The sequence below is a fragment of the Strix uralensis genome, chromosome 4 (assembly GCF_047716275.1).
Source record: "Strix uralensis isolate ZFMK-TIS-50842 chromosome 4, bStrUra1, whole genome shotgun sequence".
Taxonomy (NCBI): Eukaryota; Metazoa; Chordata; class Aves; order Strigiformes; family Strigidae; genus Strix; species Strix uralensis.
In genome coordinates this window covers 13871392-13899099 of record NC_133975.1, presented here as the reverse complement: position 1 = coordinate 13899099, position 27708 = coordinate 13871392, and the positions used below count along the sequence as shown (strand labels likewise).

At 39.7% G+C, this 27708-nt stretch overlaps 1 protein-coding gene across 3 annotated transcripts in view; it reads left to right on the top strand.

Annotated features, from left to right (window-relative positions):
* WFS1 (wolframin ER transmembrane glycoprotein) overlaps window positions 1-13861 on the top strand; it is a 36066-nt gene extending 22205 nt beyond the window's left edge. For all 3 annotated transcript variants that reach the window (XM_074865703.1, XM_074865702.1, XM_074865701.1), the window contains 5 exons: window positions 3626-3770; window positions 4634-4804; window positions 5449-5529; window positions 9332-9477; window positions 11165-13861. In XM_074865703.1, the coding sequence (XP_074721804.1) occupies window positions 3626-3770; window positions 4634-4804; window positions 5449-5529; window positions 9332-9477; window positions 11165-12973 (2352 nt within the window). In that variant the 3' untranslated portion in view covers window positions 12974-13861. The remainder of the gene's footprint in view (window positions 1-3625; window positions 3771-4633; window positions 4805-5448; window positions 5530-9331; window positions 9478-11164) is intronic.
* The last annotated feature ends 13847 nt before the right edge of the window (window positions 13862-27708 follow it).

Below are 27708 nucleotides of genomic sequence, written 5' to 3'. Positions count from 1 at the left end.
GCTGCCATTGAGGTGCTTTAGCAGGAGCAGAGGTTAGTTGATGTTTTGCTCTTATACCATTTCTTTGTTGAATTAGCACATTTTTAAAAAGAAGGCCCTCCTTGTTTATTGAAATTAGCTATGTTTAGTTGTGTTATGGCAGATAGAATTGAATTCATAATGGCAGTTCTGTCTCTGTATGTGTTAGCACTTTAGGTGTCCCTTAAGTTTTAGAAAAATTGTACCAGTTTTCCACTGCATTCCATTGTCTGGTGTATTGGTCTAGTATAAATAACTTAGAATTCTTTAGAAGGGTTTTAATTTGTGTTTAACTTGGTTAGTGTTTTACTTGAGCATTCTTTTCCAGCTTCAGCTTTGATGGCAAAAGGGAGTGGTTATGGTCTCCTACATGCTTGTTGATGGTTTGGGTTTTTCCCCAAGGATCATCACTTTTTTTACAAATAAAAATAGAAGGTGGGGATGGGAAAGAAATCCATTTAAAGCTGGTAAAAAAATATAGCAATGCCAGGCTTGCTCCCCACTCCATCTCAACTTGTTTGAGGGGCAGGCTGTCCTGGGAGTTGTAACCTGAGACACTAACAAATTCCTCACCTTTGAAACAGCTGGTGTGGCTTTGCAGAGGATGAAGCTTTAGCCTTGAGGGGATCGCTCCTGTAAAATCAACATTTTGGCTCTATTCCTCCACACAAAAGAAAGCAAACCCCATAAATATTCTTTCAGGATATAACTTCCAGTTGAATAAGAAACACCTTAGGTAATCTAAGCGTATGATGTGTGCATATGTATGTATATAAATAATAATTTTTTATCCTTCTCAATTCATTCTACCTTCACTCCCTTTCTTTAGTTCTTTAACTGTGTACAGTTTCTATTCCCACACAATAATAGGATTCTTGTCGTAAAGGGATCCAGCATACAATTTTGCTTCAGTATGCACTCAAGAATTAATTGACTGCCTGAAAAGGAACCCCAAATACAGTAATTTCTTTTTTGTGCAAATTTCTTGTGACTTGTGGAGAGTGAATTAACTTTTAGTTTTTAAAACCCTAAAAAAATATTTCTTCTCTATTGTTGAATACGTCCCTCTAGAATCAGTTCGAAACATCTGTTTTTATTTCTTACCTTTGTAGGAGTACGAATGAAAAGCTGAGATGGCACTGTTGTGCTGTTTGCTAATAATTACAAAGTCAAACACAAGAAACCACTCGGTTCACTGGCTTGTAGTTATTACTATGAGTTTATTCAAAAATAACCCTGCAATGACTATGGAAATAAATGCACTCTGAGTGGCTGTCAACCTGTATTACTGTAGCTCTATGTAGTTTCTTTATTCAGAAATAACTGTACAGCAATTATGTAAATGAGACACCCACAGCTGGAATTCTGTAATGGAGAAAAGGCAGCTCTGTGTCTTTAACCGGAGTATCTCTGTAAGGGGACTGCTTGAGGTAACTGCCTGGGTTAGCAAAGCCCACAGGTGAGAGCAGCCTTTGGAGAAGTACAGTATGAAAATCTGTGTTAAGCTGTTACCATTTATGACTTCATTTCACAGTTTTAGCTCATGGGAAAGAGAGAATCCCTGATTGCTTAAATGACAAATCTGAGGTTAACACCTTTGCCCATCGGTTCTTCCTCTGATTGCTGCGGGCCAGAGCTTTGCAGCCATCTTCAGGTGGTTCCGTGTAGGAGCTTTGCTATGACAGTGAAAGGTGGCTGTTGCATGGGGCTTGTTCAGAGAGAGCTGGGAGACCTTTCAGTAGTATTTCATGGAAAACCTTGATGTTTGTTATGGGACTTGGAGGTGGGTTTTTTTGCTACCAAAACTTTTAACATACACGAAAGCTTGTAATTTTATAATCAAAATAAAAGGAAAATATTTTCTGGTTGCTCAGATTTTGAGGTTGGGTTCTGTAGGTTTTTTTGGAGGGGGTAGATGATTAAATTTTAATGTTGAATTTAAAAAACAAACAAACAAACACCAAACCAAAACAAACAAACAAAAAACCAAACAAAAAACCCACAAAAAAAAAAAACCACCAAACGCACAAAATCCCCCACAAAATCTCACTAAACCCCACCTCCAAAAAAAACCCAAAACACCCCCAACAAAAAAAAACCCAACAAAAAAACCCCAAAACAAATGCCAAACAATAAAAAAAATCAACCAACACAGTCAAGCCAAAAAACACTTCTATCATAAAACAGGTGTTAGGCTATTGTTTTCTTTTGCAGTAGCCTTATGTAACATGATTAATTCCAAAATCTGCTAGTTAATATTGCAGTATGAGTTTCTATGTGCAGGGGATCCTTATAAATTTAAGAGCTGCATCATTAAGTGCTACTACTCTGGAAGCTTTGCTCAAAATCTCAATGTCTATAAATATAAACATGCTCAAGAAACAGCTGTTCTTGTCAGAGGGTGTTATTTACCATGTAACTTGTTCATGCAATTCCTTTTTGAAATAAATAGCTGAAGGTACAGCTGCAGTTGGATGATAGATTACCTGGAAATTGCTGAAATTTTTTTTTTTTTTCTCATACTCTCTTCTTGGTCTGACACTGTATCTGTGCACTGCCTGTTGAGCTCTGGCATGACTTTGTAATCAGTGTTTAGTTCTGGCTTTTGGATTACTCAGTCCATTTTTTTTTTCTTTCTGTATAGTTTTGGATAGATTCACTGTATGTGCTGTGGGTTTAATCACTATGATGTCTACTCTTAAGGTATTGCATTAAGTAGTCCTAGAATGTAATTGAAGTAACAGTAGGGAAAGAGGGAGTGCAGTGAGCCAAGCAAAAGCATTTCCCAGGTTCACCAGTCATGCAGATAAAATGTCCAGTAGTTTTGGCCACTTTCTGCCATTTAATGTTTTGTTGCCTTGTGGTATGATAAGCAGAAGTGTTTCATGCTATTGCATAAATACATTTACTAGTATATTATCATGTATTTCAGTTTTATAGAAGGAAGAAAAAAGGTGGTGGTTTTTTATCTGTAAAACGGTACTATAGGCAACTGCTTGATAATTCCTGTAATCCTGGAGGATTTTTACAGGCTATTTCACTGAATTTGATTGATGCTTAAACAGTTTTAATTTTATTCCATTCACTAATTTATCATGAGTTTGCTTTACCTTCAGTGGCTAAACTATGAGTCAGGGATTTCACCTTCCATGTCAAATGCCCTGTGTCAATAACTTCACCTGAATTTCTGAATGTCACTGTCACCACGTTATTACACTTAACTTTTGTGTTTCTAAAATGAGGCTAGCAGTGTTGTCTGACCATTGTTACAGGAGGAAAAGAGTTCAGTGAAACTTAGAATTCCAGGAAGCTTTTAACACAGGGAGCCTTACCTGATCCTGGTAGATGCCTGAAGACCAACAGCAACTTAATTCATTGACCTGGCCAAATGTGTTGCAATTCCTTCTTGCTTCCAGTTCTGGAAACCGATCTTTCCCTGAAGAAGATCGACTTACAGCTATGTTCTTTAGTGCTAGGAGCAAATGTTCTGACCTTTTGTTCAGAGAGAATTTTATTCTATCTGAGTTCCAGGGGGTGGGAGGAGAGAGACAGAAAGAGAGAGTAGTGTTTCAGTAATTGAAGAAATTCTGTTCCCTACTTATTCTAGGTGGGGAAACACTTCTTGAGATTAGCAGAAGAAGAGGATGAAGAACTTAACAATTGTAATGCGGTTGACTGGTTCATCCTTGCTGCTAAGCAAGGTCGAAGAGAAGCTGTCAAACTGTTGCGTAGATGCCTGGCAGACAGAAGAGGTATGGGTTCTCTGAGACTTTTTTGCTTGCTTTTCCCACTTTATCTGAAATAATACTATATTAACACTGAAAAGAGAGGTTAAAATATGATGGGAATGTTTATGGCAAGATGATGTGAGTAGTTGCCAACAGCCTGTTCAATAGGTAATTTAAAAAGCATTAATTACTGATACTGCTCATAAAAGCATTTATATTAATTATTTGCTTGAATTCTTTCATGGAATTCATGCTTGTTCTTCCCCTCCCCACCTTTCATTGAAGCTTCTTTTCTTTGACCATGAAGGTCATATATAACCACACACCACCTACACATCTGTTGTTGTTTCAGTTTTTTGCCCCTCTCCAACCTCTCTTCTAATTGGTCTTTTTCACTGTCTTCTCCCACTTTAAGATTCACATCTTCCTTCATGCTGCTTTCCGTACCTGGAATGGTCTCCTCTCATCTGTCAACTATCTGAACTCTTATTTACAGGAAAAAAAAAACAACAAACAACATAATTCTTGTAATTAAATAGTAATTAAATTCTTGCTGCCTTTTACATGTGGCCCATGCATATCCACACCACCTTTTGCCTGAACTGCTGTACTTCAAAAGTTGAAGCAAGACATAAGGATAATGTCTTGCACAGTCTTTGAAGTACAATTTAATGTACTTCAGTGTACTTTAATGTACGGTTTAACGTGATTAGAATTTGGTAAGCAACGGGCGCAGAAGGGCATTTGAGTAATTTACTTAGGTGGTCACAATGTGAATGAAACTTGAGAAGTTTCAGACTAAACTGAGAAATATAAATTGTGGGTAAATCTGTCCTTTCTGCAAGGGTGTGGAATAATAGTATATAATATATTTTTCTTTTCTTGAGGCATCACTTCTGAGAATGAGCAAGAAGTGAAAAAGTTATCATCTGAGACTGACTTGGAGAGAGCTGTGAGGAAAGCTGCCTTAGTCATGTATTGGAAATTAAACCCAAAAAGGAAGAAGCAATTGGCAGTTTCTGAACTACTGGAAAATGTTGGGCAAGTTGACAATGAAGGTTTGTTTGTGAACTGATTTATGGTATTGATAAAATACAGACTTACAGGCTGGAAATTTAAAGGGCTTTATAAGCAATCAGGCATGAGATAAGAGTAAATGTATGATCTACTTGAGAAAAAGTAACAGTGTTAACAACTCTAATTCTCTTGTAATAACTGTGTTCTTGAGACCAAAAAGTTCGTTCATAAAGGCCTGCCAACTCTTGCTGTAGGTTGCAATTCATTTAAGCACTCATTTAAGTGACCAAATATTACAAATATCTTAATTCGACATTTGCTGTTCTTGGAAAATAAATCCTGTATGGCTTTACTGTGTTCGGGTGTTTTTCCCTTTTTTTTTCCACTTAACAGTCATCCTGATGATACCTGACTAGATATTTCAATTTACAAAGCCAGTCTTCAAGATACCTGGCTCACTCTGCCATTAGAGCAGTATGTCAATGCTGTTCCCTTTTCTAATACAGTCATAGGAATATAGAGAGCTATATAGCCACTTCTTACCTGTTTATATGTGTGTTTGTCTTTTCCTGACTTTGAGGAAATACCATTCTCCAAATATTGCAGCTTGAATAACATTCCAGTTATTGTTTAATCACTTTAATTGACTGCTTTGATTTTCCATAAACTTCTGTTATTGAACCAGATGGTGAGAAGCAACCTGGCCCAGTCCCAAAGTCAGTGCAGAAGCAAAGAAGAATGCTGGAGCGATTAGTGAGCAGTGAATGTGAGTGCATGCTGCTGCTTTCGATCTTTGCCTGTGGTTTTTGTTTTCTAGTTTGTTTTGCTAAGCAATCTTGTGTTGCCAGAGTAAGAATGTATAGCCAGTTTGGATTGCTATAAACCGATAGTGTCAATTTATTATATGTGCAAGGTAAATAACTGATCTGCATGCAAACTCACGGAAAACATCACCATTACAGTCAACTTGTCAGTAATTAGTATACTAAGAGGAGTTTGCATGTCATTTGTTTTTATATTATTGCCCTTTCAGCACTTACAAGTCTATTCAGCAAAAAAAAAATTTTGCGCTTTCGGTAAGGTTTTTTTTAGTTCTAAACTGTAGTAAGCTTTCTGATTACAATAAGGGAATTAATTATGCAACCATTTAATGCAGACAGATCCCTCATTCTATTTGCCTTGCTTCTGTTTGCCATTCCTTTGTAATTAATGTTTGTCTTTTCATATTTGTTCAAGAACTAATATAGGAAAGATGCACCAAGATACTTCTTTCATAACTTAGAGGCAGCTTAGGTCATGTAGTGGGGAGAATTTAAACCACTCAACACACACAGGGTCAGATTTGTAGGCTGAAATCTGTGAGTTTTGTAATGGGGGGGGGGTTGGAATTGAAATAAAGTTCTCCCTAACCTTGCGTATCTAAGAAATGCTGATATGCTGTTGGGCCTTCAGGAGGAAAGTTCTGAACAGCGCAGCACATGCAGTTTTTCAAGAATGTTATCTAACATACAGTTCGATTAATCATTATCTGGAAAATCTCACTTTCTTGAAATGCAGTAGGTCATATGAAATAGTTCATGTGCAATCTAGATCAGTTCTTGAAGAGCATTTTTAAATGTCACAAAGCATATTACTTACTAATACATCTGTAGTTGAGAATACCTGTAACTAAAGCGTCATATGTGGTTTAGTGAGCCAAATCTGGAGGTTTGCAGGTGTAAATCTAATCTTTCAAGGAGTTTAAATTTTATTAGGTCATTTTGGCCTTTACATTCAAGGATTGGTTTCATTACATGGGACATGAGTGACTTTGGAAAATAACAACATTCCTAAGAAGACTGGAGTATTTCAGTTTTGTGTTAACTTTCACAGAAGAGGGGGAGGGATGTGTGCCTGTGTTTGAGTAAAGGGGTAACAGGAGCAATAGTATTTTGGAGACTAAGCTTCTAGTCCTATCAAATCTTCCACGAGAGTGCATCAGCTGTTCTTTGTGACTTGTTTGCCACTTCTGGAAAGCTAGAAATAGTCCTTCAAGGATAAGACTGTTGTGTTTCATTGTCTGGTCATCATACCATAACGTAGATGTATGTAGATGTAATGTAGATGTTCATTGGAGCTATGTTGCACTGATGCTTAGTGAAAACCACTAGTGTTCTTTCCATCCCTTCGCTGGACTGACACATGCTGATAGAACATGAGTGCAAAGCAAGTCATTTTATTCTGGATTCTTCAGTAATTCAAAGAGTGTCAGAAAAGGAACTGGCAAATTCCTTTTTTTATTTTTTTTTAAGCCTTAAATGGCAGATAAAATAACAGGAGAGTAAATGAACCTACATGTAGGTGTAGGCAGAAATTGATGTGCATATTTTTCTTTTTCTACTGTGGATGGGGGAGGCAGGGGAATTTGTCATAACCAAATTGAAGAAAAAAAAAAATCTATGAATAATAAAGCAGAATCTACAACATACACTTTTTATATCCATTTAAGAGACACTTGGGTGACAAAATACTAATAACATTTAAAAACGAAAAGTTTTTATCAAACACTTAAAGTAGGAGTTAAGCTGTTACCTCTTCTCCTGACAGCTTTTATCTTTTCTCGGGTGAACAAGACAGCTGTTACTCTCCAGCATTTACTTCTCTGATCCACTGAGTTTCTCCATTTATCTTGCCAGCAGGAGATTCTTCCTTCAGTTTTAATACATTGCCAATACTTGGAAGATAGTTTTTAAGCCAGATATGTGTTTGCAGATATCTGATCTGGGCTATCCTTAGTGGAGGTACAAACAGAAGATTAGAGCTGACATTGTCAATGGACAGTTGTTGTGTGCCTGAGAGTATACATGTCATTACATTTGATAGGCCATCTATACGTAGTAAGTTAATAACTCCTTCCCTCTCAGGATGTCCCATGGTCCTGTAAAAGTGCCATTAAGGAATTTTTGTGAGGTTCTAACCACGTCTGCTTGCTGATTCCACACCAGAAAGACTATCTTACCACTGTCTATTTTGTCCTAATAGGACGATAAATTTAGATGACAAATTTGGTATTAGGCTTGATCTGAACCCCAACAAAACAGCTAAGGAGTCTCACTGATTTCTCTGTACGAGTGATGTCGCCTTACAGTCTGTGAATGATAAGAATAGCTAGCAAAAACAAATGCTTTTTTGTTTCTTGGGAGGCATGCCAGGTGGTATTTTGTGGGTCATACAGGTTCGTGCAATGGGAGGAGGGGGGGGCAGGAAGTAAAAGTCCAAGCAAAAGGCAACATCCATGTTGTGAGATTAAAGCAAAAGATAGATTGCAGGCTGCTGGTTTTCTTTTGAACTCTTTTAACACTCCTCTTCCTGTAGCAGATATCTTGACAGAAATACTTTTATTTTATTCTGTATCTACAGTGTTTTCAGTATTAAATACTGATATATTTATATATAACTTCTATAAATGTAGCAATTTTTAAAATTAAAAAATTGATAGGCTCAAACCCACTAATCCTCTGATTTTAAATTTAGTGAAGCACTTCAGGTTTCTGTTTCTTTAGAATCTCAAACTAGTATTAAGCAGCCCAACTTTCATAGCTTTGTATCAGCTGACTAGCTAAATTTACGGTGTAGGAGGTGTATTGCAGATTTTTGTCATTCAAAAGTCTTTCATATCTACAGCAATGTCATTTGCTTTAGTGTATGGAAAAAAGTTGCTGTTAATTATCCTCCTTTACAAACAACATGAAGCTTGTCTACCATAGAAACTAGCTAATCCATGTTAATGTAAGGAACTGGCTGTGAAAAGCGTTTGAAGCAGTGCATCTTCTGTCTTGCAGCATCCCTAGAGTTTTCGGAAGTAACTTCTTGCCTCCCTTCTACTCAAAGAAGTGGATAAGGATCTTCCAGGGCAGAGTGATAAAATTTGTCTCTGTGTGCAACTGAGCAAAGTATATTTTGTTGTTGGCTATCTGTTTTAGATCACAGTTGATATAGTTTGGGGGAGGCCCTTTGTGCAGCCACATAGTATATTAAATTAATACACTGTAAATGATCTATATTTAGTCTTGTAGATATGAATAATTGGGCATTTCCCATAATTATACATCTAACTTCTAAACTCAGAAAAATTACTGTTAAATGCCATATCAGTCAGTTTTTCAGTTACTAACATACAGATAATTCATTACTGTTCCTGTACAATTCTTTTTGATGTGTCTGTTAAAGATTTCTCTCAAGCAGTTACCAAAGATATGATAGCCTATGATTTAAAACTGTGTGACCTCATCCAGTAGTCTTTTTTTAACTTGCAGATAAGCTTCGTTTACTCACTCTGTTCTCCTACTTACCTGTATCATAAACTTACCTGCTGGTCTGACAAGATCTATAGTAGTCATATATTGCTTATTGTTTTCAGCACAGATCTCAGACAAGTTGCAAGGTAAATCTGTGTTACTGGTAGTTCAGTTTTTGAAGCCTGGAGTTAGATCATCTTTAATACCAGGAAAGAAAACTAATATTCCAACTCATGAGCAGTACGGTGTTGTAGTATACTGTTTACTCAAAGTATTAATTTTATCTTTTAGCTAAAAAATTTATTGCTTTGGATGACTTTGTTGAAATTACCAAGAAGTATGCAAAGGGAATCATCCCATCTAACCTGATTATGCAGGAAGAGGAAGATGATGAATTGGCAGGGAAGACTCCTGAAGAGTTACCCCTGCGACTGAAGGTAAAAAGGCAGTACTGAACAGGTTATGTTGAAGGGCTCTTAACTTAGCATTTCAGACAAGATAGAAGTGACTTGCACTTGACTCTTGAAGCTGATGTTTAGTCCATATAGGTCAGTACAAGAATTGTTGCTATAATTTCTTTTTGGACTTGACTTCATATATATGTTTAGTTTCATATATATATGAGTCATATATTTAAGAGAAAGGGATAATGTTTTTCCCTGGAAGAGGGCCATATAGCCTCAGTATATCTCAGTAAAGATTTAAATGTCCCTATCGTAACTGCTGTATTTTCATTATAGATGTTATTATATGCTTCATATCTTTCTTATTTAACCAGGAGCAAGCAGGTGGGAAAAATTATCCATAACCTTCAGGTGTGAAAAGGTTCTATTATGAAGGAATTCAAGAATGGTGGAACTTGCTATTAGTGGTTTTCTATACCGATACTTTTCTAGGTAGTGAAAGAAGGAAAATTAAGGTGCATGCATTCAATACTGGCATAAATTTCAAGCAAGGTAGGGGGTTTCTAGCTGCTGACATGAGAGTTTTTGTTGTAGTTGTTGTCATTTTGTCATCCATTATCATATGGTAGGGGTAAAAAAAAAAAAGGGGAGGGTGGGTGAGGGGTATCTCTTTCCAATCTTTTGAATAACTAATATTGTGAAAGAGATGCATTGACGAAGAATGGGAATACCTTCACTAATAAGTAAGCTTATGCTCGAGTCATTGCATGTGTTGCCCTAGTTCATCACAATGCTTAGATCTTTGCTGAAGCATTCTTGGCCTTGCCCTTGAACTAATTAATATAAAAGCATAAGTTCTGGGAAAACATAAAAACTATCTTTTATGGGGGAAGGAGAATTCTTTGCAGCATCTATTGTGCAGGTGCAATATTTGAATATCTGTTTGAAAAATCCTGTACCTTTATATTGATCCTATGTAGAGTGCGTGGTTGGTGATAGGGAGAGGATTCGACCCAGAACTTCCTCTGTTGTCTGGTGACTGTGTTGGAAAAATGCCACGTAAGATGGGTAGAATTTTAGGATCCTGTAGAGTTACTGTTGTGGAGTAAAAAGAATCCCTAAATGTGCAGTAATTATAGTTAAAGATATTTCTGCTGCTTCCAAACCAAATTTTTGACAACTGCATCCCTAGATGCATGGGAAGAATTGTTTTAAAGATAAACCACAGCTGTAAAGACTTCCTGTAAATGCATATGAATCATATGCACTACTTCCTGTAGCGTATGTGCATATCGGACTGTGTAGCATAATCCTTGCAGAACAGTGACAGAGTTAAGTGCTTTAAAGCTGCAGTACTCACAGCTCAAGTAATGACTTAAGATAGTACAGGACTGGAGCCATGTAGTTTATCTTCAGTATGAAGTTAGCAGAGCAGAATATATGACTAGAAGGCCATTTAATTGTTTGTGTCAAAGGTAATGAAATACATCTTTCCTGAAATCAAAATCGCCTCTGAGCTTCATCTGACTGAATTAATCAAAATAGAGCTAATAATCTCAGACAAAGTAATCTCATTTTATTGGCAACATTCATCTGAAATATAAATCTTTTCATGTCAGCTGAGGTTAGACAACTGACTGCTACTGCTTCAGCTAAGAATATCTGTGATGTAAAGATACAAAGCTGCTCATAAATAAAATGCTTCTTTCTCTCTTTCCAGGTTGTAAAATACCCGCTTCATGCCATTATGGAAATTAAAGAATACCTTATAGATGTTGCATCAAAGGCAGGAATGCATTGGCTGTCTACCATTGTTCCAACACACCATATCAATGCTCTCATCTTTTTCTTCATCATCAGTAATCTGACAATTGATTTTTTTGCCTTCATTATTCCATTAGTCATATTCTATTTGTCCTTCATTTCTATGGTGATTTGCACACTGAAAGTTTTTCAGGACAGTAAGGCTTGGGAAAACTTCCGCGCTTTGACTGACTTGCTGCTTCGTTTTGAACCAAACCTAGATGTTGAGCAAGCTGAGGTGAACTTTGGATGGAATCACTTAGAGCCATACATTTATTTTTTACTCTCAGTATTCTTTGTCATTTTTTCCTTCCCTATAGCCAGCAAAGACTGTATACCATGCTCAGAGTTAGCTACCGTCTCAGTTTTCTTCACAGTGACAAGTTACATGAGTTTAAGCACGTGTGCAGAACCTTATACACGAAGAGCGTTAATGACTGAGATAGCAGCAGGTTGCTTATCCCTATTGCAGGTATTACCTGGGAATTTTGGCTACTTGAAATTCTTAGGTAAAACCTTCTTTACTGTTCCTGTAGGCCATTTCTTTGTGATAAATGTAAGCATCCCATGCCTTCTGTTTTTGTACTTGTTCTATCTTTTCTTTAGAATGGCACAGCTACGGAATTTTAAAGGCACCTACTGCTACCTGGTCCCATACCTGGTTTGCTTTATGTGGTGCGAACTCTCTGTGGTCATTCTGCGGGAGTCCTCCGGCATTGGGCTCATTCGTGCATCAATCGGTTATTTTCTGTTTCTCTTTGCACTCCCAGTGCTAGGTGTAGGCATTGCACTGATGTGTCTTATCCATTTCATTAAGTGGTTTGTGTCTCTGGAGCTTGTGAAGATTGTAGTGACTCTGGTTTTGTGTACTGTTCCTTTGCTCTTCCGATGGTGGACTAAAGTTAACTTCTCTGTAGTTGAAATGGTTAAATCCCTCACTCGAAGCTCGATTGTGAAACTCATTCTGGTGTGGATTACAGCTGTAGTGTTGTTCTGTTGGTTCTATGTGTATCGATCAGAGGGAATGAAAGTTTACAACTCTACCTTGACATGGAATCAGTATGCTTTCCTCTGTGGACCCCGGTCGTGGAAGGAGACTAACATGGCACGTACTCAGATTTTATGTAGTCACCTAGAAGGCCACAGAGTGACATGGACTGGGCGGTTCAAATATGTGCGCGTGACAGAAATCGACAATAGTGCAGAATCTGCAATAAACATGCTTCCACTTTTTATTGGCGATTGGATGAGATGCTTGTATGGTGAAACCTATCCTCTTTGTGACCCCAAAAATGTTACGCTGGAGGAGGAAGAATTGTGTCGTCTCAAGTATTTGACAAAGCATAACTGCCACATGAAAATGTTTGATCGGTACAAATTTGAAATAACTGTGGGCATGCCTTTCAGTGGCAAAAATGGAAACAGGTCTATAGAGGAGGATGATATTACCAAAGATATTGTGCTGAAGGCAAGCAATGAGTTTAAAAAGGTGTTGCTGAACTTGAGGCAAGGAAGCATAATTGAATTCAGCACAATTCTGGAGGGTCGTCTTGGCAGTAAATGGCCTGTCTTTGAACTGAAAGCAATCACTTGCTTGAATTGCATGTCTAAACTCTTACCTGCAGGGAGGCATGTGAAAATAGAGCATGACTGGAGGAGCACAGTGCATAAAGCCATTAAATTTGCTTTTGATTTTTTCTTCTTCCCATTCCTGTCAGCTGCATAATGAGCTCTCGTATCAGTTCAGTGGTATCTTCAGTGTACACTGCATTTACACTACCAAAGGTTTGATACCTTAAAAGGTAAAAAGAAAATTCTGAAAAAAAATTTTAAAAACCCGCCTTGCTCTAGCAATGCTCAAAATGTATGCTAACAGGTGGAGCATTGGTTGAGTGTTGTAAGTGTACACACTGTATCCTGACTTTAAACCCTGTATGACTGAAGTAATATATACTAGTTCAGTATTATAAATGAATGCAGGGGATTGCTGCTGACTAATTGCATGGAGACTATTTTGTCCAAAATGGATACATATTTGCCTGTGGTACAACACTAGATGCATTCACTTGCTTAATGTTAAAAGCACTTTACTATTTAAATTTTCACAACGTGCCCATTTGTATTTTCACAGGTATGACTTAGAATAGATAGCTGACAACAGCTTACGTTGCATATATTGTTTGTATTTATTTGGTGTTTTCTAGAAAAAAGTGGTCTTACAGTCAGTATCTGGTGGTGATATATGCATACAGAACTCATTGTTTTGCTATTTGTTCAGAAGACAGTGATTTTAATGTTTTTTGAAAGGACACACCGTTTCACACCCCAGCAAGGTTGTAAAAAGTCCTCAAGCTTCCATTTTGCATTAAATATTCTGTACAAAACATGCTATTTTTTCTGATTGGTTATGATAGCTACATATGACACTAAGGTATAATCTATGCTGGTGTGTGAAGGACAAACACCCGAGAGTAAGGCTGGTATTGAGATGGAACCGGTAACAGACAAGCCAAAGCAACTGAAAATAGTACCTAAAAGTCTACAGTGGACACTGAAATAGAATGTTTGGTCAATGATTTGTACTGTGCAAATAAACACAAAATACAAACTTGAATTGGATGGGTACAACGTTTGTTCATTATGCTTTGATATTGTGAGCAGTGGTTTATGTTGAGCTGATACCAGCTTTCACTGAAAAATACAATTTAGAATGTTTAAAGTCTTCTGGTGTGAGATGCTTGAAGTTGTACTTCAAGTTATTTAAAGCTATCAGTAAAATCTGAGTATGCCAGGTGAAGTTTTTGTAGCTGTGAAATCTACACGTACAGCTTACCCCTGCTTTCATTGTGAATTACTACCTTTTTTCCCCGCTGGAATTCACAGATACATCACGCTATTTCCCTGAGTACTCCACTGATCCTGCATTAGACTGGTTTTTTTGCCTTTGTGTATTGTTTCACCAGTGTTACCGGTGAAAACTCTTGAGAGAGAAGGGGAAACTTTTGGGGAAAATGAGGCATTTGGCTGCTCTCCAGCTATGAGCACCCTCTTGAACATCACCCTGGGCTGCAGCTGGGAAGAAGCCAAAGGCACCTACCTACAGGCATGCTGCCCAATTCCCAGGCAGTGAGCCAGGCCTGACAGTGCAGAGCAGAAGCTTCCACCATCCAAAGCCACGTAGTCATGTTTGAACCCACCAGAAAATCTATGGAGTAGAATCATGTCTTCTGGGTGCTTCTAGTTTTGAAAACTCTCAACCATCTCTCTGTTTCCATCTGGGGAAAGAAATGGTGTAAAGTGGCAGGTAGATGCAAATTTTGACATAGTTTCACTTACCTGGTCCTATTTTGGCTGGAAATAAGCCAGACTTAGCCTTCTCCCCTCCTTTTGTTAGAACATCCATAGGCTCTTTTTAGTATCTAAACATTCTTCCTGGCTCTCAAATCTAAGCACAAAAGATGCAGATTCTTTTCTTTCTTTTTTCCTTACATACACGTAATTGTGAAACTTCTATTCATGTCAGGAGAAAAAAGGCACCAGTCTTGGTATTCACAACTAATGTTAAAAATTCTTCTGTTTTTAGCCTTTACTTTTTGTAAGGATGTCCATTTACTCACTGTGGCACATTTTGAAGAAGTTAGTACATACCCTGAAAAGGACAAATTGACTGAAGTCAGATGTGGGAAGTCTTGCAAAAGAGGGAAAGTATTTCTTTGGAAAGAGTTGCTTTTCAAGGTGAGACAAAAAGGTTAATCCAGGTACTTCAGTTCCCATCTATAACATAATATTATGAAGCTTAATTCCAACAAATCTGAGACTTCTAGTTCAGCCTTTTCTGATGAAATTATTAGGGGATATTGACATATAACTGTTAATACTTTTGCAAACTTTGAATTATTAGCTAAAACTCTCTAGTTCCTTGGAGGGGGGAGCTCCCTCAAGGATATTGATACCAATAATGGTCAGATTCCAAGTTACGCAATTCCCCTTTATGCACTTATGTGAAAAACAAACCCTGAGTTAGCTAGATCCTGGGAAAAACAATTTGTGTGATCTGTAGCAACAGGTTGATGGGGACAGTTGAATTTGCCAGATGCTCCTGTTGCAGGCAAGTTTTGAACACTAGCACATGGGAGGTCATTTTCTATATGTTTTCGCTCTTCTGTGTATCCAAAAGGGAAAGAGGAGGTAAATTTGACTTCAAGACCTTTAAATAATGCCCTTTAACACTAGTTCTCAAGTGTTGCTTCTTGATGCTTTTCTATTTTTATGGAAAAATAGGATTTTCTTGTTGATCTAGTGTTCAGAAACCTTTAGCAAATAAATCTTTTCTAAGTTGTATCTTAGCTGGCAAACACAAAATCACTAATACTTAATAAGCAATTGCAATTCCAGGCAAGGTGTTTTTGCGAAGAGGGCTCTATCTACTTCACATCCTGCAAGCAAACAGAGCACAAAATAACTTTGTTCCACTTGTGCTATAACTCTGCATTCCAAACCAGTCAGGGACAGAATGTGGCAGCTGCTGTTAATTATTCAATTAATCCTACATTTATTATTTTCTTACTCAGTTTTGAAGACATGATGAATTATAAACAGTTCCAAAGATAGGTGCCCTTTCTCTAGGCTGATAATTCAATCCTTTGAATTAGTATTAATTAACTGAAGAGGAGGAGGAGAGTATTACATGGCTATTGACACATCTAAATTAGGTTCAGCTGTTCATCTGTAAGCTCAGCTTTAGCATTTAGAATATACAGAATTTAGAGTAAATATTCATTTTTTTGAATTTCATCCTCAAAGTAACATGAAAAAGTACTGCTTGTTCTCCAGACTGATACATTCTTCCATAAGCACAGAAAACAACAAAACACATATAGAAACTCTGAATAATTTAAGGGCCCACTCTAATGACTAACAGCCTCTTGCAGTAGGCACGAATGCAAAGAGTTTATACTTTGTGTTTTGCCCAGTCCTTCCAGAGAAGGATATCAGATCTGTAGAAATTACATGTGGTTTTATTTCCTAGAACTAACTGGTCTTCTTTTAAGTGCCATAAAATAACTATTATTAATTATAAATTTGCTTGAAATTTTTTGTAATACGGGGTAATAAGAAATTTACCATTGGGGTAGCGCGGTGCTTTCTTAAATTCCTATGCAGCTGGTGAACATAAAATAATATGCTGCCTTCCAGAGCACACCCATGTCTGTCTGTCTTTTAGCTTCCCTATTTCCACTGAAAAAGGCAAAAGAAGTTTCAAGATTATGATTACTTTCTTAATATTTTTGAAATCCATTGCAGCCTTGCAGGGCAATGGTCATGTTCAGTAACAAATGAAGGAAGTTAAAAGAGGCTGTGCTCTGATCTCAGCTTCACAGTTGTAATTGTTTGAAGAGCAGATAGATCTGAAGAAAAACCAGCTATTCAATCATTAAGCTAGAAAAATATTAATTCATGCAGCAAAAATTAGGTGGAACTCACCAACTTGTGAAGAGATATATGCCTGCTCTAGCAACTTCCTTACTACATGCAAATAGGGTGCCTAGAAACAGAAAACCAAATCACATTACTGTTTATATGCATTAAGATGGTTCATTTGTTTTCATATTATTACTCAAAAGATTTAATTAGCTTTTATTCTGGGAAAAAAATAATCATTAGAATCCTGCACCTTCCTCTCAAATTATAGACTGATGTGGAAAAGATGAGAGTCACCTGCCCATTAAGGAGGTCTGTTCAGCACTGAGAAAACTTGTGTTTTCATCACTTCTAATAAACTTGAACTTCAGGTTTTGGAGCAGAATGGGAACATAGAAATACTGCTTGCAACCTTCCTCTACAAAATACTCTACATGCGTGTAGAAGGAAAGGTACAGGATATGTATCTTCCTGCTGTCAGGTACAGGAAGCAGCTTCTATAAGATTGCATCTTCACAATACTCATTTCAGCATTTTCATACAACAAAAATTTTCCTTTACATTTGTGCAATAATGATGTGTTTTACTGCGCATTCTCATTTGAGTACTGAGTTACCTGGGCTGTTTCCTTCGGGGGGCTTCATCTGCTGATGATAAAACCGAGGATCTTTGGAATCCTACTGAAAATGTGTGTGTGTATATGCAATCACGCTTCCCAAAATACAGTAGAAACAAAAGAGCAGGAGGTTATTGATAATAAGCAGTTGCATGCCCAACACATGCATAATGTGGGGAATATCTGTGTACAAATACATACAGGGAGTGCATATGTTGTTTTTGCACCTGACACTTTAGTTTGCCTACACCCCCATAAACATGGTCCTAGAGCTTTTCTGCCAAAGCAGCATGTCCTCGGGACTAGAGGGCTCGGGAGTAGCTGTTCCTCCCCTTTGCCAGCAGGTAGTCTCTTTCAGCCCTAATGCCTCTCTCCCTGTTTTCCAGCTGCCCTGTGAGTTGGGATGTGAAATCCTTCTTAACTGTCTCACTTTGCGAAAAGGGAAATAAAGCAGTGAAATCCTGGTGTCTTCCAGTGCATTCCCACTACTCCTTCTAAAGAACATGAAGGTTTACCTACAGTTACCTCCAGACAGTAGGTGACTGTCTTCAAACTCACAAAAAAATGAAGATACGCTCCCAGGCCAGTGACAATACTAATAATTCAAGTATGACTTGGCAGCCCAGACATGCACAGCCTGACCTAGGTTGATAGGTGTAGTCCTGAAGACTTGTGGCACTACCAGCTTGAAGATTATTTGCTTTGCTTCACAGTAGCTACAGCAGAAACTATGTCCCCTGTGGAGGATCTGGCTGGATTGTCTGCCCCAAGACACTTACAGTCTGCTGCATCCTCCTGCCTTCTGCAGTTCCCCATTGCTAAGAGAAGAAGGGCTCTACACAAAGGTTTGTGGCTGCTCCAGTGGGGTGAGGGATGGATTTACCAAGGGAGGCTGCATTCAATTATTTTTAACTTTCCCACCTGCCACCAGTAATAAAAACTGGGCCAGGTCACATGCAGGGATGCCTACCCCAGTGCCATGGTGTGCTGATGTCTCTGTTATCCTGGGTCTAGCTCTGATAGGGGCTGTCTGCTGGGAGATGATCTGTCTTTGATGGCACTGCGTGGCTGGGATCACTGCTGTAAAGGTCAAGTCTCAGCACTGAAAAGGCCCCTTGTACAGCCACAGTGAAGTGACAGCAGCTTCTGCCCCTGACAGTAGAGTGCTTTAATGGTGCTGGGTTGTTCAGGGGGATCCCTAACTCCCAGAGAAAGTGCAGGGCTGTATTGCACCACCTGGAGGTCTTTGGTCCTGGCCAGGAGCCCTGTTGCTCTGTGCAGAAGTGGGGGGTTAACATGAGCCGTTCTTGCTCCCAGGTGGTGCAGGGGTCTTGCTCCTGGCAAAATTTTTCTGTTGCAACATTTTTTCTAATCACACTATCTTTTTTAAGGTGATGGTATCTTCCTGTTACTCTTGATAATGTGCATCAGGTTGTTGGTTTTTCTATTCAGGGACCATTTGGAGAGGAAACTCTCAGATGGCTTGAGTTTCCCCAACACAGCCTGTCTTGTTCCACAGACTGTATAGATGGAGTCTTAATTTAGGATGTTCTACAGTGTCTGAAATTAGACAGCGAGGCTACTCCTCTTGGTATCCTTTATTGCTTGAGTGGTATGAAAGGTGTAGATTTGTGAAACAGAAGCATCCCACCTCCAAAGCCACTTTAGTCCATGCACAACACAAGTTTGGGAGCTAGAAAGAGTGTGGCTGAAAAACAAACAGATAAACAAACAAACACTTGGCAATAGGAGAAAGCAGAGAGAATGGTGCCGTGGGTTGCTCTTGGGAAGCTCCTAATTGACACCGTGACACTAATGTCATGAAATGGTTTTTTTGCAGCTTTTAGGTGCATCCTCTGGTTGGGAGGTCAGACTACAAAGTCCACTTGACTTGGACAGGAAGGGGATTTAAATGATTACACTCTATGAAGAATAACATGAAGTAGATTTGCACATAACTAGTTCTGTGGGTATATGGTAGTCAAAATGTTGTTGTCTTAGACTCTAGTAACCTGCATCTTCATATAACTGGGAAGTGGAGTTTTTAACCTTTGTGATGATTCACCTATTTCTAGAAGTTATGTTTCAGCATTAGATTGCACATCTGTTGCTGTTCCATGGGTAAATATAAAGCAGACTCCACCTCTAGACTGGTGCCATCTCGGACTGTGTGAGGCTCACAGCACCAAAGCCAGGGAGAAAAGCTCTTGTGTATGGCCTGGCAATTTGCCCCAAGTGGAGACTTAGATCAGTCTTCCTGTGCAGACTCTGGAGTCCTGGGGGTGCACCCTCTCCTGCCACAAAACACTTCCCTTGCATCCTCTGTAGCTCCGTCCAGGGCACAGGGCAGCCACTCCACAGCTCGTGCCACAGCTGCTGCATTTCCAGTTGAGTTCCTGTGGTGTTGCCAGTGCCTCTGATTTTATTCTCATTCTATGACAGGTGATATTCCTCTTAATCCTGTTCTTGTATCTTATAATTACATGTTGGTGTACATTTTAGAAAAACAAAAATTAAGTTTTAAGAGAAAGTGCTCTTTATGGGCTTCACTTAAAATCTCTTCATTCTGTCGCCAAGGTTATAGCTTCATTTTGGTTGGCATTTCAGTTGTTATGAGGCTGGATTAGTCAGTGTTAGTGACATCTGCATTGGCTTTATGGAGACGTCAGCGGATGATGTACAAAGGTAATCAACAATTCACATTTTCAGTCTTAATTATTGGCAGAGATTTAGTTCTCATCTGCAGTTTGATGTAGGATGCCAAAAGCATCGCAGTACAAGTCATCACTCAACTGTTGATGAATTGTACTTTTTCGATATGTTCTTTAAAAAGTCAGAAAATACCATCCTTGAGAGTCTAGCTAATCTTGACCTCAGTTAGGGGTATTGCCCAGCAATTATATATGGTTCATTAGCCTCCAGAGAGAGCATATTTGTGTCTGGAGCCTCTGTGTGCTTGTTTGCTTTATCTATTCAGGACTTCTTGCCAGAAAATGGTACTTTCCAGTTTCGCACAGGGTATGTGTCATTTTGCTGGTGAACATGTCCCCTGTGTGGTTTGCCTTTTGTGCCGTGGGATGGCACTCCAGGCTCACGCTGCATTTTCGCTCCATCTGCTGCTGACTCCAGAGGGCACCGCCAAGGAACAAAAGAATCAGGGTCTGGTTTTACTCCATTTCAGAGAGGAAATGCAGTTAGAAAAATCTTTATGAAAAATAGATAACCATTTGTATACCCAATTCCCCACCAGATACAAACGATGTTACACAAATGACTAGCAAAGTCATCACTGGGGAGTGTATCTGCAAACCAAGGCTGTGAAAATGAAGAAAAAAAAATCTGGTTGAAGAAAAAAAAATCTGGTTTTCCTTGTAATAAAATACTGCGTCATGATAAACTAACAGTATATGAAACAGTGCATGGCAAATCTGTGAAATGGACATTCTGGCTGCTTTGCAGCTCAGCAGCTTTTTGAGACGGTGCCTGCCTCTGAGCTCTTTTAAGATAAATCTGACAGCGTTGATCTGCATTGTTTGCTTCTGTTGTAATATGTGAGTGGTGACAACATGCAGTCCTGATGTCCCTCTGGTAGAAACTGTTTTCTCCTGTGCCTTCATGCGTTAGGTGGAAAAAAAAAAAAAAATTAAAAAATCAGAGCTTATCAGAGCTTAAATCTTTTTATTAACTTTCTGTTACCTGAACAATAAGAGAAAAAAATCTGTGGCAGAGTTTAATTAAAACTTAGGTAGAAGACATGCTTCTTTTAAGGGAAATTCCAGCTGCAACTCTCACTTGAGATCTCCATGCACTATAATTATTGCATAGATTTGGGGAAAGCAGAAATGTTGTGTCAAGATCATGCACCAGGTAAAGGCCAATAGGAAAACTCTGAAAGACTGAATTTTCATCTTTTACAAATCAAATAGAGAGAGGACAGCAGGTTGTTAGAGATTTTTTTGTTCTATTTTTGAAGATGGCAGGATTTTTCTGCAATAATAGCAAGTTTGGCATCAGAAAGGGCTTTGCAAATGTGGCTGTTAACCACAGGAGACGGCAGTGCTTGACAGCAGGATCTGTGTCACACTAAATTAGAAAGGGCTTGAACCAAGCCCACAGGCCCCCTAATATCTCAGAAATCAGTGTGTGTTGATCTCAGTATGGCCTGTCTTTATCTGAAATAATTTCTTCACTTTAAAGAGTGAGGCATTTCAACAAAGCATCTCTTCTGTAGTTCCCTCTCTAGTTCCTCCCTCCCTATTCAGTGCTGGTGACAGCAGCGATGTTTCCACGACAACAAGCCATGCTGTTGCCTCAGGTGACAAACTATAACTTCAATAAATAATCACTGAAAATAGCTTCAAACAATTAATTAGGTAATGGAAATGTTATTTTAATAGGGCTTAGATGCTTTGGAAGTAGTCTACAGACTGAATTCTGATCAAGAACATGCCTACAATCAAAGCTGAAGCTACCATCTGAAGATCGGGTTGGATATCACTGCCTGAATACTCTACGAACCCTCTATTTTTACAAAAACTTCAAGTTCGAAACATATTCAATCAGAAGGATGCAATGCAAAGCAAGTTTATTTTCTTTTGGTGCTAAATTTTGTTTAAAGCACGTACTGGCAGGAAATCTGTTCAAGGAATGTACCGACTTCATCACCAAACACAGCCCGTGGCTAACTGTGCTGTTTGTGTGTGTGCCCCTGCAGCAGCGTGAGGGACAGATGATGAGTCCAGCAAATGGTTTTGCAATAAATGGATTTTTCAGTCTTCTCTTTACAGAAGATGCTTTCCTAGAGTTATAAATGGATAATTCATAAATCTCTCCTAATGCTGCTTCTAGAAACAGTTCAATTGATCTTTAATCGTTGTTTAAAAAGCGAATCTCCATGGGAGTGTTTCAGTCCTACAGCTTGAAGTTTCTCTAGCCCAGGGCAGCTCTTCTGTCTTGCAGCTTAGAGGTAAGATAGTCTTTAAGCACAGATGGATACACTGAGTACATGCACGTGCCTTATGTCACAGTTCTCATATAGCGTGGGTACTCTTTGGGACCCATAGGTGTCCTGGTAGAATTTCTGTTTTGCTTTAATTTTGCTTTAGTTATTATATTAAGTTTCTCCAAAATAGTGCATCTATGAAGCAAGAGCAAGAAAGACAATGGCTGCCACCTTTCTGCATCCCATTAAGTCTGTGGGTTATACAAACACCTGCCTTTGTAACGCCAGTTGTGCTCCTACTCCCTTCCCAGGCTGGTGATGGATTATGGGTTAAGACCTACCTTTCTGTGCAAAATATTTTCAATCTGTGGATGAGGGACTCTGCACTGCTTCTACTGCATGTTCTTCTCAAACAGGTCCCTTTTGAGGGATTATTCACAGCCCTTTGTTTTCAAAAAATAGAGATGGCCTAATAGCTCCCAGCGGGCTCATCCTGCTCTTGCAGTGTGCCATCACATGACATGGAGCAAGTAGTTGAGAATAATGTAAAATGAAATATAATATGCACTAAATACTGTTGAGATTTCCTTTACAGAAAGTTTTTGAGACAGAAAATGGTGATTTGTCTAAACTAGCTTTTGCAGTAGTCCTGTTGTTTTTGCAATAACGTTGTCAGGTCAAGGATGAAATTCAGGTTTGCTGCAGGCATGGTCAGAAAACTCACAACAGCTGTTGCATGGGGTGTTCAGGTAAAGCAGAGAGAGGCCTGGCTCTGGTCTGTCATCTGGCCCAAATCTTTGGAAGAAGAGAACTGAGGGAAAGGTGTATCTAAAGACTGATAATTAAGGTGGTACCCTGGAAGGGAAAAGATTGCATTTCTAAGTTGTACAAATCAGGGAGTAGATGCTGCATCACAGCATTTCATGTGGGATGATCACAGCCCTGTGCCTATTTCACTCTGAGTTCTCATTGTTGGACTTTTTTATTTCCCCTTGGAAACTCTTGAAGATCTTGATTTGGCTCCTATGGGGATGAGACCAATATATAAAACCTCAGGGTTCCTCTGCAAAAAGATGCCTTTTCTCCACTTCACTTCCTGCAAGAGAGCAAACGATGTAGGTATGGGCCATAACACCACCCAGCTCATGTATGTTGGGAAGGGAAAAGATTCTCCCGGGATCACTTTGGCAGGCGGATATGTGTCATGACACAGACTGGAAGCCCAGAGAATCGCAACGGTTCTGTGATCCCATCGGGTTAAATTAAGGTGAAATGACACCAAACAACTAGTTAAATTGTTTTACATGTGGTAGAGAACAATTTAAACTTGGAAAAGGATAATAAGCAATGTGGTCTCTTATAAATCTATAAGAAAGGAAAAGGGAAGGGAAGGGAAGGGAAGGGAAGGGAAGGGAAGGGAAGGGAAGGGAAGGGAAGGGAAGGGAAGGGAAGGGAAGGGAAGGGAAGGGAAGGGAAGGGAAGGGAAGGGAAGGGAAGGGAAGGGAAGGGAAGGGAAGGGAAGGGAAGGGAAGGGAAGGGAAGGGAAGGGAAGGGAAGGGAAGGGAAGGGAAGGGAAGGGAAGGGAAGGGAAGGGAAGGGAAGGGAAGGGAAGGGAAGGGAAGGGAAGGGAAGGGAAGGGAAGGGAAGGGAAGGGAAGGGAAGGGAAGGGAAGGGAAGGGAAGGGAAGGGAAGGGAAGGGAAGGGAAGGGAAGGGAAGGGAAGGGAAGGGAAGGGAAGGGAAGGGAAGGGAAGGGAAGGGAAGGGAAGGGAAGGGAAGGGAAGGGAAGGGAAGGGAAGGGATCCTGATCACCACCCCTGGATCCAGCATTGTCTCAGGTCTGGTAATCTTGAGTGGTGGGTGCAACACCAAGTTTCTTTTGCCTTTTTAAGTTCATCTTATTAGATGATTAGCATATTAGATGAGGAGGGGCAGTATTCTACAAACTCATTTCCATGAGAGAAAAGGAAGAAGGTGGAGCATGGGTTCCAGTTGAGTCAGTGGTCCTTGCCCAGCTTTGGGTTTTCCTCTGTTCCCAGAGATCTTATCAGTCATCCCAGAAATGCTCACCTCTTATCTCTTGTTACCACTTCAATGGTGAAGGTGTGAAGTCATTAGCAAGGCAAGCATGGTATCTGGCTTGCCCAATAGAGCCACAAAGTATCGGGTTTAGAGGTACTTATGCTTGAGGGGAAACACCTGGTTTAGTCCATGTCACCCTCTCTGAGGTTTATCTAAGGAGTTTGTCAATGCAACTGCAAGAGAGTGGGGGATGCATCCTTCAATACTCCTGCTTCCTTGGGTGACATTCCTTAGACTAATCCAAAGGCCACAGCTTGTCCTTGGGGTTTTCTGTGTCGATGAATGTTTGAGACACTGCTTCTTTCAGTCCCTTACAATGTGCATAAAGTGGCCGTGTCCCCCTTGGTGAATCACTGGAAGGGCTTTGTGTCTTGTACATGACAGTTGCCTCTTTGTGGCGGATTTTTTAATTGAAGGTTTAAATGGTTAAACTGCTTTCTTAATGCATTGGTGGTTGCTAAGATACCATCCCTCTGATTCTGTAAATCTTCCACTTGAAATATAGTATATTGGCAAATGGGGCTTTCCTCTTTGACAGGTCAGGAGACAAGGAGATTACAGGGCACTCACTTACCATTATGTCGATAAGAAACTGCAGAGATTGCTGGGGTTGGTCCAGTGGTGGGAGTCAGTGGGATTTTAGTGCTTCTGGCCACTGGATGTGACCCAAGGAGGAGGCTAAAGGGAAAATGTGGAGAGTCATACGATGAGGTGGAAAGAAATGCAACGCAGGGAGAATAGGTGGGCAACACGACAGAGTAGGGGTTGTGTGGGCTAAAACTAGGGACAGACTGTGTAGAGGGAGCAAGAGAGATCTTTCTGTCCCCCACTTTGGATAGCTTCAGGCTGCAAATGTCCTTCCTGAGCAACAACCACCCTCTCCACTCTTTCATAATGAAGGGTGGATCTTGGGAGAGCCTGGGTTTAAGACTGGTTTGACAGGACCTTTGGGATAAGCTGTGCAAGGAGAGATTTCTTGTAGCTCTACAGAGTGATTAGGAGATACCAGTTTTAAAAGTAGTACTGGATCCTGGACGTTCATTAGCAGTATTACAATAGCAGCACAAAATAGTTAAACATTTTAAAAAGAAGCCTAGCTGAGCCCTACTTGTTCACAAAATATGTCAAGGAAGGTGGTATAAAATAGTGCAGCTTATCTCTCATTTCATATTAAAGTAAGTCTTTACCTGCTAAGGTTACAGATAATATTTTGAACATGTTGACAGAGTGCAATTGATGCAGCAACATCTATCTGGGTTTGGAGATCAATAGCTGTGAGAAATGGAGAGTGCAGCTGTTCATCTCAGAGAGGTGTTAGCAGAGGTGTCAGAGGATGATAATTGAACCAGCAACGCTCTCCTCCTCACCTCTTCCACGAGACAACCCGAGATGTGCATAAATTTACAGTGAGCATCATCTCCTGTATCGCAAACAGGTCACACTGCCAGTATCTCTCCTATCTGAGGGAAACCTCTGCTTCCTTCTGCATCTTCCCACTAAAGTGAGAAGGAGCCTGGCCTTCTGTTGGGCCTGTTGGGGCTGTTCAAGCCTGGCCAAGGAGAAATGAAAGTGAGAGCCTGCTGGGACTGGGATGTTGGCACAAGTTATTTGCAGTGGGGTCTCACACTGGTTTCCTGCTTGGGCAGCATTTATTTTATAGGTAGAGCATGGAAGAATACCAACCTCTTTGCTTCCAATCTGACACCCTAACTCCAGTTTCAATTATTTATCATTTGCAGTGAATTTTTTCCCAGAGTGGTTCCTCCTATTGGAGAAACGATGATGAAGCCACAGAAGGTGGTGAAGGGGTTTCTGGAGGTCTCTAAGTACTCTTCTCACTGGAGCAGAGTCAGTTTATTACCAGTTGGTCTTGTATTTAATCTGCTTGAGAATCTGTTGCAATATCTTGGATCAGGCTGCTGCATGAGACATGCACATGCTACTAGTATGATTAGTACTAGTTTTAAAACATGGAGTGACTGTCCAGAAAACCACCCTGAATCCTTTGATAGAGTCATTATTGTCGGTTTTATTCTTTTTAGCGGCCATGTTACAAAAAGAAAATACAGCATCACCATGAAATTAAAATATTTGTTTAATGGAATTGTTGGTTTAAGGATCTTGTCCTACCTATTGACTGTCTTCACTTGGCAAATGGTAAGACAACTGATTAGCTGTACCTTGCCTGGCTGATCCATATTCATGGCAGCTTTTATAGCTGAGGGAACTGAGTAGTTTTCTCAGTCAGGTGCTTCACATGAAACGCTTTGCATCATTTAGGATCTCAGCTGCGTAAAGAGTTGTGCTCACTTTCACATGAATAAAAGTTTGATCCTCATCCAACTTCAGAGAGAAGGAAAAAAAAAAAAATCACTTCTAAGAAAAGCTTTCTCATGGTGCACTCTGAAAGCAGACCTTTCCAGTGCGCATGGCACTGTCCTGTACAGAATATCAAGACCATTTCATGGCTTCACAAAACCAGAGAAACATACCCCATCCCAAGCATCTTATAAAATTAAGCCCAAATTTTTGACTCTTACCCAATCCAGTAATCCTGTTGCCTTCTGAGGTTCTACCACATGAGCAAGATAAGTGAATTCATGCTCTAATTTTAGACTTAATGTAATCTGCTGAGAAGACTGCAAATGGAAGAGGATTACTATTGGGAGTTGGAGCAAACTGATGACAATGTTACTGAAAATTGGACATAGACGGTAAACAGTCCTTATACTTGCCCTCTCATCAGGGATTAATAACACAACCTTGGAAGGCTCCAAAGGACTTAACTCTGCCTGAAAGCAAGATGACTTGCTGGCTGCAAACAGAAGCAGGTGGCTCATGCCAGTATCCGCACCCCACCCCCCCCCCCAACCATAAAGGGTTAAATTGCCGTATGCAGCTACTAAATATGCGTGTGAAAATTTCAAAAGCACGAGAGCTAGCCATCTGGCTTCTGCTCCTACTGGGTATTTAGGGATGAAAAGGGAAACTGGAAAGGTAAATAGTGTATTGCTTGATGTGTTGATTTTCAGCTGAGATTTCTCTCTTCAGTGCCCAGTCATATTTGTCCATCTAAATGAGTGGGATTGACTGTGCCTTCCCAAAAAAAGGGGGGGAAAAATTAGCATGTAAGCTCTGGGAGAGCTGTGCAAAGCAACACACTGCCTAATCTAACAGCTGAGGCAAATTTATTCTGGTCTGCATCCAGAAAAAGGACTTAGCCTTTCAGCGTGTAACTCGTGTGTGCTGATGGCCAGGCGGTTTCTCACAGCCCAGGGCTCAATGTAGAACATGCAGGCAGCATCAGCTGCCTTAGACTAAGATTCAAAAGAAGAGCCCAAATCTGGGGCAAGCATCACGATGAGTGGGGAGATTCAGGCACCAGTTTGGACTGGGAAGTGA